This window comes from Mandrillus leucophaeus, unplaced genomic scaffold (genome assembly GCF_000951045.1).
Source record: "Mandrillus leucophaeus isolate KB7577 unplaced genomic scaffold, Mleu.le_1.0 Scaffold684, whole genome shotgun sequence".
Lineage (NCBI taxonomy): Eukaryota > Metazoa > Chordata > Mammalia > Primates > Cercopithecidae > Mandrillus > Mandrillus leucophaeus.
The window spans coordinates 636711-648250 of NW_012107408.1; the positions used below are offsets into that span (position 1 = coordinate 636711).

The window sequence follows — 11540 nt, forward strand, 5'->3', positions numbered from 1 at the left end:
TTCATCATTTTTATACTCAGTGAGTACAGTTGCTAAACTTTGTGCACTGAAGCGCTCTGTGTGTTTTCTCAGCTCCTAGCAATGATGCAGCTCACCTAGCTGCCAGCAAATACTTGATGAATGATAGTATCCTAGTGTTCCATAAATATCAAGTACCTGGAACGTACAGCTTGCAAAAGACAGTGCTTAAACTCTGGTTGCCTCCTCTAAACAAGTTAGGCTCTTCACAATCTTATTTATTCCATAGCAAAAACAAAAGCCTATGGTTTTCTTCCCCTAATTTATGAGAGACGGGCAGAGACTGAAGGACAGAAGGAGCTCCTGCAAAGTGTGCCCTCACTGTGTTCTCAAACACTGGCTAGGAAACACTGATTATCAGACCCAGAGCCAGGGGCCCTGAAGAGGTCAAAGGGAGAGAAGGGGGCTATTTGTTAGACTGGAGAGACCAGCCAGAATGGGTTATCCAGGAAAAAGATTCTAGCAATGGTACAGTGTCATGCCCTGGAAATAAAACAAAACAAAAGAAAACAAAATAAAGCAAAACATCTCTGCTTATTATTCCATATATTCAGATACTTTAGAGGAAGATAAACTAGACTTAAAAAGATAGGATTTTGGAGTTGGAAGCAGACATTAGTCCAAACTTACTTTGCTGATGAGAAAATGGCACCCAGAGATTTGCCTTAGATCATAAATCAAGTTAGTTGATGGTAGAGTGGGGCCTGTACCCAGGACCTTTAGGCTCTCAATGCTTTCTTAGCTGCATCCCAGACATTTGCAGCTACAAATCAGAAGGAGGGTGGCCTGGCTGTAGCTTACATGCTACAGAGAGTGCAACAGAAAGTGCTTTGTAAACTGTAACACCACAAAAATGAAAGGTATTATTACTGCAGGTTAATCGTTCTGAACACACTTGCTTATTTGATGACCTACTTGAAAGAGAAATTTGACATTATTTGCTCTGTTTCCTCAATATCTGAATTGACAAGAAGAAAAAGAGCAAAATAGAATCCAGAGATATGCTTAGAACAACATTAAGTTTTCTACCCACTGCTTCAAAACCACCTTTCCCAACTCTCTTGGAAACCAGCCACAGTTTTCTCAGGGTTCCAGCCAGCCCCCACTCTGATCAGAGTGGCAGTTAATGGGCAGTAGGCACCAAAGGGGTGGAGGAAAGAAGAAACCAGGGAGGTGGTGAACACTCAGATTGGCCCCGAGGCGTATGAACAAAAAATTCACTATTGAGTGTACTACAATACTTATTAAAACATTTCTTAGCACCTCTCCGTTTTCCCAAGAGAGGCGTCTGCTCTCAGGCGCCCCCTCCACTGAGGAGTGTACTGTGATAACGGCTGCCTGGGGATTACTTTCTGGTTCTGCTCAGAAGGCCAGATTGGTAAGGGACAGATAATGATGGTATCACTTACTCTGAGGCTTTCATTTCTGCATCTAAAAGCCCTTTACAACTATTAAGGCTCTTCCTACAACTCTCTTGGCTCTCTTCTCTAGCTAAGGAAATAGAAGCCACTTCTAAACCCAAACCAGGTGAGTATCTTCTCCCATCTCTGCCCCACAGCCTCCCCAAATACCAGGGTCTTATAGCTCTCTGGAAGATCAGCATCATCAAATCAGTGCATATGACAGCTCAAAGCCATATCAGAGATGTAAATAAAAGACGTGGGGTTTACAATGTCTATGAACACTTTACCTGGCAAGCACTTAGGGAAATCATTTAAGGTGATATGGCTTGTACAGAGCAGAACTGAGCTATAAATCTTGGCGACCGTTTTTATAATCATTCCATTTTATACATGAAGAAACAGAGGCTCAGTTCCAGAACTGGACATAAACCTAGGCTGTCTGACTCCAGAGCACATGGCTCTGATCTCCACTATACCTTACTGGACTATACCCTCACAGTAGGAGGCAGCTCCTGGAGTGCTTTTGGAGAAGGCGGGAGAGGGCTAGGATGCATGTGCTGTGGGCAGCACATGTGTCATCACTAGCCCTGACAATTTTTCTGTATTTGTTTTCCCCAGGGGAGAAGATAAAGCACAGATAAATCAGACCCTAGTTCTTATACCCTATCCCAGTGTGGCTTCTCCAGAGCAAAACTCTGCAAATCCTCAGCTTCCTCCTCCTTGCCTCCCAGTCTCTGCTTAGTGAAAGCACAGCTGAGCTCTGGTAACACCAGGGGACTCAGGATTCCCCCTCCTCCCAGCTTCCTGAAGCTCCTCTCTCCCTGCTCATTTCCAGGAAGTGTTGAAGAAACCGTAAGTCTGAACCCAGATATTTGTCCATCGTTCTTTGGATTGCTGTTGTTCAATCAGTATGGAAATGCCCCGCTATCAGGGGTTCAGGAAGCTGAGAGGTGTGCGTGCCCAACTGTGCCTGCTTCACGAACTCAAGCAGTTGACTGGTGTGGTCCCACTACCTGTCAGTTCAGTTCAGCAGCCGATAGCAAACCATATGATTAACCTGCTTGGCTGACCTAACGGACTTGGCCAGTTACATCCGGAAATCACTATAGCATTTCTGAAAGATTAGTGCTTTTAAGCATGAAGGAGAGGGCCCTAGAGTTATGGAAACTGTTCTGAGAATAGACTCACTTACAGAGTAGACTCACTTTTGCAGTAGGATAGCCCAATTCACTGATCCTTATTCACTTGAAATCCAAAGACAGAACTGTCTTTGTTCAGTTTGGAGATTGTAGGAATACCTTCTAAATCTTGATTCGCAACAAGCTTCTTCCGTTGTATATCCACCTCAGTGGCATCCCGCCCCACAAACTCAACAGGTCCAAACTGAACTTATCCTCGTGCACCCCCAAGGCCCCAATCTTTCTCCTGTATCCTACCTTCAACAGTGGCATCATCAGCCACTCTGCCACCTAAGCCAGAAATCGTGCCATCGGTCTGCAGTCCACCTTCTCTCATTGAATCAATCGCCAAGTATCACCAGTGGTCTTTCAGTTCAACCTCTCTTTTCCATCTCTTCCGTTGCTACCTCAGGCAGACCCTCAGCGAATTGCTGGAGTAAAGCCAGAATGGGTGTTCTAGCACCCAGAACAGTGTGGTGAATGAGCACCTGGAGCCAGAATGGAGGATTTGAATCCCACTCAGTATTCATCAGCTGTGTGATAAGGATTTGGGCTTCAGTTTTTTCATCTGTACAATGAGAGTAATAAAATTACCTCCCTCTCTGGGTTGTTGTGAGAATTAAATAAAGTTAATATACTTAAATACAACTGTGCTTTCCATACATTGTGAGTGTTAGCTATTATCATTATTATTGTTATTTTCTTTTTTGGAGACAGGGTCTCGCTCTGTCATCCAGGCTGGAGTGCAATGGCATGAACATGGCTCACTGCAGCCTCACTGCAGCGATAAGGAGCTTAAGCAATCCTCCTCCCACTTCAGCCCCTGAGTAGCTGGGACTACAGACATGTGCACCTGGATAATTTTTTTAAAAATGTTTTTGCAGAGATGAGATCTTATTATGTTGCCCAGATTGATCTTGAACTCCTGGCTCAAGTGATCCTCCCTCCTTGGCCTACCAAAGTGATGGGATTATAGGTGTGAGCCACCTTGCCCAGCCCAAAATAGTGAACATCAACAAGACTATTTCTTTTCTTTCTTTCTTTTTTTTTTTAAGATGGGGTCCCACTATGTTGCCCAGGCTGGTCTCAAACTGCTGAGCTCAAGAGATCCTCCCACCTTGGCCTCCCCAAGTATTGGGATTACAGGCGTGAGTCACTGCACCCAGCCTCTATTATAGTTAGCAACACATATTATAACTATAGCAAAAATATATTATAGCTACAGGAAACTGAGGCTCAGAGATGCCTCCTTTTGGATCACACAGCTATTAAATAATACAGCTGGCCCATGGATCCAGATCTACCTTCATCAAAAGCCACACTTTTTTTTTTTTTTCCAGATGGCACATCTAGGACTCCTAATGTGGTTATTAAAAGGAAATGGAACCTCTAAAGTCCCAACACAGAAAAATGCCATATTATGTAGAACAGTATGCATAATATGATCTCATTAAAAATTTTTTTACAGCTAATTAGAAACTTCTCTATTACCACCTCTGATCCTTGGATATTCCTTTCTCATCTTCTTTTTCATCCATGTCTCCTATGAAATTACCTGAGAACAGGGGGTCCCCATAGCACAGCACAGGGCAAGATACATAACATCCAAGATACAAACAATTTAACATATTGTTTGTTAAATTGAATAGCATTGAATTTTTTTAAATAAATAATTTAACTTATTTACTTAGTAGATAATAGCTATCAGTAGATAATATAAAAATAAGGGGAAAAATCAAATAATACAAAAACTTACTCAAAGGAAAGTAGTATTCCTTCCACCCCATTCTCTAGACACCTAGCTCCTATCCCAACAGGCAGCCATGCTGACCAGTTTCTTGTATATCCATCTAGAGATATTACAGAATTGCACTGAATTTTAGTGCAATTTAAATTCATAGCCAGAGTATTAGAGAACAGAGGGAAATGCTTTATAAAAATTTAGCCAGGATGATTTCTTTCCTGAGAAGTCACCAATTTCTTTCAAATTCATATAAAGGAGAACTCAAATGTAAGCTCTGTGACTGTGTGTGTGTGTGTGTGTGTGTGTGTGTGTGTGTCTGTGTGTGTGTGTGTGAAGACCAATATCAGAGAAAGGAGAACTCAAATGTAAACTGTGCAAGAACATCAGAAAAAGGATAACTCAAATGTAAACTCTGCGTGTGTGTGTGTGTGCGCGCGCACGCCAAGACCAACATCAGAGAAAGCTGCTAGTTTACTGTGTTTGTGAATACCTTCAGGTAAAACCACCACTCAATTCTGTGCATTCCTATTTATAAATATCTCCCCACCTTGCAGCTGATCTTATGACCCATTTCTTTCTATTGTTTGGCCTGAGATCTCACTTTCATTGTGTAATTCATTTCCTAGCCATGGAAAGAGTCAGTGTTCTGTGACTTGAACATGACAAAGGACTTTTCCTTTCTTTCAGCGAGATGTCTGAGGTCACTCTAACACAACTTACCATAGTCTGAAGGGAGAAACTGCTTTCTGGAGGAAGAAAGACAATAACCACTCTTCCCAGTGTGGTTTTTGTCAGACAGATGTCCACAACAGCCCTGGCAGACCATTACCTAATGCTTTCATGATGGGCCCTCTAAGGGATGTGGAACTTGACACTGCGTTCTCTCAGATTGCTAACCGCTCTTGTTACACGAGCTTTTGTCATGGCATGGCACATTCAGACTTTGACGTTGCTTAGAAATGACAGTAGAAATTACATAAAATTGTACAAATGGTTCTATGCTTATGCTTGCAGATGAATTGATATCAAAATATTTATAAATTTCTACTTTATTTTGAATGTATGGATTCACATGTCTTTATCATAATATTTTTCTAGTTTCCACTTCCACACATTAAATCATATACATTTTATTTCAAAAAGGCAGAAAAAAACAGACTGAACCAAAGATTCAACCCAGTACATAGGTTTTCCCAATGATTTTTTTTTTTCACTAAAAGCAATAAAAACCTAGGAATTTGAAAACTAGGTAGTAAATATAGCTCTTCTCATCTCATCTTTGGGGAAAATAATTATCTCCTTCCTTGCTAGCATATTTCTTGTTTTTTCTTATGCTACTGCAAATAAATTAAGAGTTGGTGTACAGACACATTCTTTTCCTATCTCTTAAGACTGGTAGACATGGAACCCAGTGACAAGCTAAATGGAGCCTTTATATCCACTGAGCCCTCAGTGGAAGACACACTAACAGATAACTGAAGGGTTCTTCCTTCTCTCCTAAATCTGTTTGCTCCTAAGTTGTCTATTTGCTATTCCAAGTCTTTGATGTAGACTCAGTGGTCTCTTGGACTCTCAATGAGCTCTTTTTCTGTGTTTCTTTGTTAGTGCCTTCTTCTTGCTGCTTCTGCCTCCTCAGTTTCCATTAGTAAAGCCAACCATGAGGGCACCCGGCCAACTTATCTACCCTAGCTCAGCCAACTCTTATTGCAGTTCTCACAAATCTTAGGAAAGCCCTCATTGGGTAAGGAATGATCCCAGAACTCCTAGAGAAAAACAGACTTTTAAATACTGGCATTATCTTCCTTTTATTAGAGATGTTATTGCTTTGTACTAGTCACTCAGGAACTTCCTTCTCCATCAATCTGTCTTCCATGTTCAAGTTTTATGACTTTCCATTCCTCTATTCTTGAATAAAGCATTTCTGTCTTAGAAATTCAACTCTTCTGGTGTTTACAACACCATTTTGAATGGTGTTTCTCCGTCTTTTTCAAATATACTCCAGTATTACTGAGCTCTATTTATTATATGTACAGGATCATGAATTATAAATGAATATTTGTTAAATGAATGAGAAGGATGTGGCTTAACAGTCTATAGGAGACCTGTAAGTTTTCTGTTGAGTTTAACTGGGTAAATCATACAGTTAAATGACAATGCTATGTGAATGCATCTAGCACTGCTAGCTAACTGGCCTTCATCAACTTATGAGGGTATTTCTCTTCCTGACATCTCTTAGAAGATGTCAACTAGCATTAGAGCAGAGGAAGAATAGAGTGGTTAAGAGAATGGCCTCTGACACTAGACTGAATTTGACTTCCAGCTCCAGAGTTTGCTAGTGTTGTGACTTTGGGCAAATTGCTTGATGTCTCCACAGTCAGTTTCATCTACAAAATGAGGAAGATCATAGTAATCATACCTTCCCACTCGCTTCATAGGCTTGTGTGAGGATTAAGTGAGCCGATATAAACAAAACTCCTACAGAGTAGCTGGAATAGTACTATACAAATGTTTGCAATTATTACTATGCAGCTATTTCTTGGCTTGGCAATGACTTTGATTCAGAGTGAAAACTGAGGCAAGCAGACTGCATTCTGCATTGACTTCCAGGATGATGATGTGGGACTGAAATACTTCATCCAGGAAAATGTTCAAGCCTGGAAACCTACTGTGGAAAGCCATTACTTCTCTGGGTCAGTTAGGATATGTTCTCTTTGAATATCTCTAAAATTAATTGAACCACCATTTATCACCAGTGATTACTAATGGAAGGGAATCATGTTAAAATGGGAGGTATCTGAAGTCTTCTGACAAACTCTCCTGCTATATTTCATTTGTCTACAATTTAAGAATTCAATTTCCTTGAAAAATGTTATAATTATATTTACACACTACAGAATTTTCTTAATCTTTATTAAATCATTACTTCTTTAAAGTTGATGGAAATCTTGGCAAACTCCAAAGTAGAGATTAAAACTGTACTGAATGGCTCTTTTTTTGGTGGCAAATTGGTAGGTTAAGTTAGAGCATTTTTACAACCTGCCTTTGGCTTGTGTGTTTGTCAACCTAAGGATTTCTGTATTGGTTTGGTCAAAAATTCCAAATAAGTAGGTTTTTTCAGCTATATTTTAAAGTAGGACCAATGCCACCCATAAGTAATAAACGATCTTTTAAGATCAATAAACAAAACAGTAATATTTTATTAGTACAGATTGCTGTCAACCCTGCTAAATTAGTAAGAGATGGAAATGACTCAAAAAAAGGTATAGCTGGTTATGGCAGGCTCTGCAAAGCAATGAATGAAAGAGATCTGTGTTAACATTTTCCCCAATCTACCTGTCCCAGTTGCTGGGTGACAGAGTGCAAACATATAAAGGATTCGGCCTCTGTGTCTAAGTCTTGATACTTAGCTTCAAGTCAGCATCAGTTAGAATATAATTATATTCGGAATCAACATCTCATTTTAGGTGTACTAATTGTATAAATTAGTTTTAAGTGGAACTGACATTGTATATAATTACATTTTGGCCAAATCTAGCATGCTTGCTTTGTCATGCCTAATGATGAAATTATTGCTTCTTCATCCTTACATGAAATAGGAAAATATTGTATTTATTTTTTTCTCACACAATTGATTTCCATAATGCTTAATGATGCCTAATGATGTGTTTATGATATATTCTTCCAAACATGCCCAGACAGTCATTTTTGTGGAGAAAAATCATCAAGCTCAGAGGAAAGCCTAGGCTATCATTTTGATACAACTAGTTCATCTGATAATATTCCCCGGGCAGCCAGATGCCCCAGAGAAACAAGATACAGGTTTGTTTGTTTTTAATCAAATGACTCACCCACAATGACAGCGGTGACAGTGAGTAGCACAAAAGCATTCCGAAACAGGTAACTTTTAACATCCTCCTTTGTAATGTTCTGCACTTTCTTCTTGGCCAAAAGTGTGCGTTTACGGACTCCCTGCTGGAATCTCTCCATCCTGCCCCCCATCTTGGGCTCTTCTCCATTGCTTTTAGTCATATTTTACTTTTCTAGGAGTGTCTCTTCTTTGCACTTCAGTGTCTGGGAATCACCCACAGAAAGCCAAACCTCCTCTTTGGTATTAGAAAACACAGCTAGAATGGGAGAAAAAGAGACATGAGTTATAGTCTCCAGGGGTGAGAAATCAGTGCTGCTCTACACCAGGCAAGCTCTTGGCAAATCGCATAATCTCAGCAGGAATCAAGGACTGGAGAGTCACAATACCAGACTTCAAGGCTGCAGTGTGCATATTTTAGTGGACCACGTGTGGGAAATGTGCATAAATTCAGAATATATATGCAGAACTTATGTTCTATTTTCTTTTTAAAAATCCATCCTTCCCCCTCCAATGAGGCTATGAAAGGGTTCTTCAGAGCTGGATCTGACTGAGAATCCCTATCCCCTATACCCCGCAGAATCCAGCCCATGCCTTGCACAACGTACACCCTCAATAAATGTCCAATTGAACTGAATGCACAGAAAGTACTCAATCATTACTTGACAAATTATGCTGTATACATGATTGAAGGCACAACCAGGTCAATAAAAATAATTAAGATATTGATAGGTGGAAGTTTCTCTATTATATGTAGTGAAGTAACCAGCTATTTTCTTCATTAAAAAATAATAATATCTACTAGTAAATATGGTCATAAAAAGAACACAAGTGCCCACAGTACACAGGAAATACATGTGACTATTTTACAGGGTAATTTTTTCATTTTTTTTCCATGAAATAAGCAAAGTGCTCTGGGCACATCTATAAATCATCTGAAATCACAATTCAGCTTCTTTTTTTTTTTATCACAAGTAAACGTATGAAGTAGCGTTTTTCTTTGTGACACACATGCTGGAGTCTTCCAAGGAAACCATCGCTGACTTTTTAGCATTTTAAGATTTAGGATTTCTAGAACAGATGAGGAGATGAAACCAATTTTCATTCCAAACATTACAGCGTGTGGTTTCTGGTTTCTTTAAACCACTCACGCTATTTAACTACATTTCAGTAAATCTCTTTCCTGGTGGAAATCAGCTGTTCTGAAAACTCAAGGGATTCCTCCTGGTGCTTTACAGGAGTTCTAATCCATAGCCCTTCCCATAATCAATCCGAGTGAAAACCAGCCGTACCCTGGTTGTGTGTCGCTGCCAACGCAAGCAGCCAGCGTGTGCGCCTGTGGGGGAGGTAACTGGAAACCAAAGGACTCCTCGCAAATGACTCCTCGCAAGCTTTTAGCAAATCCCAGTGCAGGAAGAAAAAAGAAGACTTAACAGTTTGCCTTTTAAATATAATTGCAAGTTGGGGTCAGTGATATTAAGACTTATAATTTGTTTAAGACGTCACACCGGATTAAATGCTTAGGGAGAAATGAAGACTGGGAAGTAGGAGAGACCAGATTTTTTTTTTTTTTTTTTTTAAACTAATAGCTCTGATTCCTCTTACCAGTCACTTTTAAGCAGATCCGCTCAACTTTGATCCTTTTCTAGATCTCGCGCCACAGTCTGCCCCCAATCTACCCTGAATGACTCAACTCCAAATTAGCAGAGGACCCGGCATAAATAGACACCACACTCTCACGACGTGAGATGACTAACATGGACTTTATCTACCAAAATGGCTAGCCTTGATTCAGGCTACTCCTCTGCTTGGAAGGCAAAATAGATCGGCAGAGAAGTGAAAGGAGAAATTAAACCCAGCAGGAACACAGAATGTGACACTTACCTTTTCTAATTTTGTAAAGGGTGAAAGATAGCAAGCAGTGACGAGGTGAATTCCCCAGCAGGTACAACGGAGCAACAATCCGCAGCGCGCGTAAGCAGGCAGGCTAGCCCTGACAGTGTGCATGTGCTCTGAGACTGCAAGTTACTATCAGGGCAACTTAAGAAAAGGGGAGGAGTCTGTGCCCGGGAAAGGAGGAGCGGGGAATGGAAACCGCATAGGGGAGGAGGGGGAAACCCCGAGGTTTCTGGAATATTGATTAATCTTGGCACACCAGAAGCAGGCTTGCTGGCTTTGTTTTGCTCCTCAGACCGCTTTCACGCGCTGTCAGTTCACTGTCATTAGAAATGCAAAACCGGGACTAGCAAGAATTGAAAAATAAAGCGCACACAATCGGAAAGCTGAAAGTCTTGATTAGAACGTTTCAAAGACTTTTCTAAGGCTAAATTTAATTACCTCATATTACTGCAGGTTGCCTCCCCTTCAGGAAAGACAAGGGTGTGCTCTTTAGCCTGGTTGTACAACTGTTACGAAAAAGTCCCTCTTTTTCGAATAGGGGAATTAACTGACATTTCTTGGGAAGACCCTGAATGCAGACAAGTATGGAGAAAAAAATAATGCTTACTACGATTCTCTAAACTTGTATAAAGTTAGGGACATGCCTCTATTTTAGCAGTTTAAACTTCAAAACTTCATTATAACAAACCTAATTTAGCTCAGACTGCCTGTGTTGCAAAGACGGAAAAGGTAGCAAATGTAAGGAGACTGGAATGTTTGCCAAACTAGAAAATGAAACGCATTTTAAGACCAAGAGTGCAAAGCACACTTGAGATCTGGTGATTTCAAAAGATAAGTTGCTGTTCAGATATCTCAATTTTAAAGGATGCTAAATGTTCTCCCTGCCACACACACCATTTTTAGAGCTAAAAAATTCTCATTGCCTTGAGAATATGACTTGCACTTTTCCACTTTTCTTAAAAGAAAAATAAATTGTGAAAATAGATATTAGAAAATAAAAAAAAAGTTTTTTGAGCTGACTTATTCCCAAAACTTTAAGCTTATTTAGCAGGAAGAAAATGGTTTATTAGAAACAAAAATTTATACCAAAATCACAGCCTGAGGTTTGAATTCCTGTTCACTCAATTTAGTATTCTCCATGCAAAATATGCTCAATTATTGGTCTATTATTCAACAAGAAAGTATGTCTTTTTTCCCCTCAATACTAATCTCTGGAGATCATAAAGAAATATCTCCTTTTACCTTCAACTGTATGTCCTTTTGAACAGCTACTGGTTGGAAAGCAATGGTGAATCATGTCAACACTTTAAAATTACAAATTAGCAGCAATTATAACAGCTTTTTAACATGCTATCATTTTAAGAACTTATTGAAAATACAGGCTTTTGACATTCCCAGCCCTCAGTGACCTTTCCCTTCCTCTGATCTCCTAG

The 11540-nt window shown here is 40.0% G+C and overlaps 1 protein-coding gene across 5 annotated transcripts in view; it reads right to left on the bottom strand.

Moving 5' to 3' along the window:
- SLC1A3 (solute carrier family 1 (glial high affinity glutamate transporter), member 3) overlaps positions 1-10637 on the bottom strand; it is an 88944-nt gene extending 78307 nt beyond the window's left edge. For 4 of the 5 annotated variants that reach the window (XM_012002364.1, XM_012002365.1, XM_012002363.1 and 1 more), the window contains exons 1-2: positions 10093-10637; positions 8192-8467 (exon numbers count right to left, since the gene is read on the bottom strand). In XM_012002364.1, coding sequence (XP_011857754.1) covers positions 8192-8372 — 181 coding nt within the window. In that variant the 5' untranslated portion in view covers positions 8373-8467; positions 10093-10637. Of the gene's footprint in view, positions 1-8191; positions 8468-9500; positions 9650-10092 lie in introns of all 5 variants that reach the window. The other variant, XM_012002362.1, reaches the window with a different exon arrangement.
- Between the last annotated feature and the right edge of the window lie 903 nt (positions 10638-11540).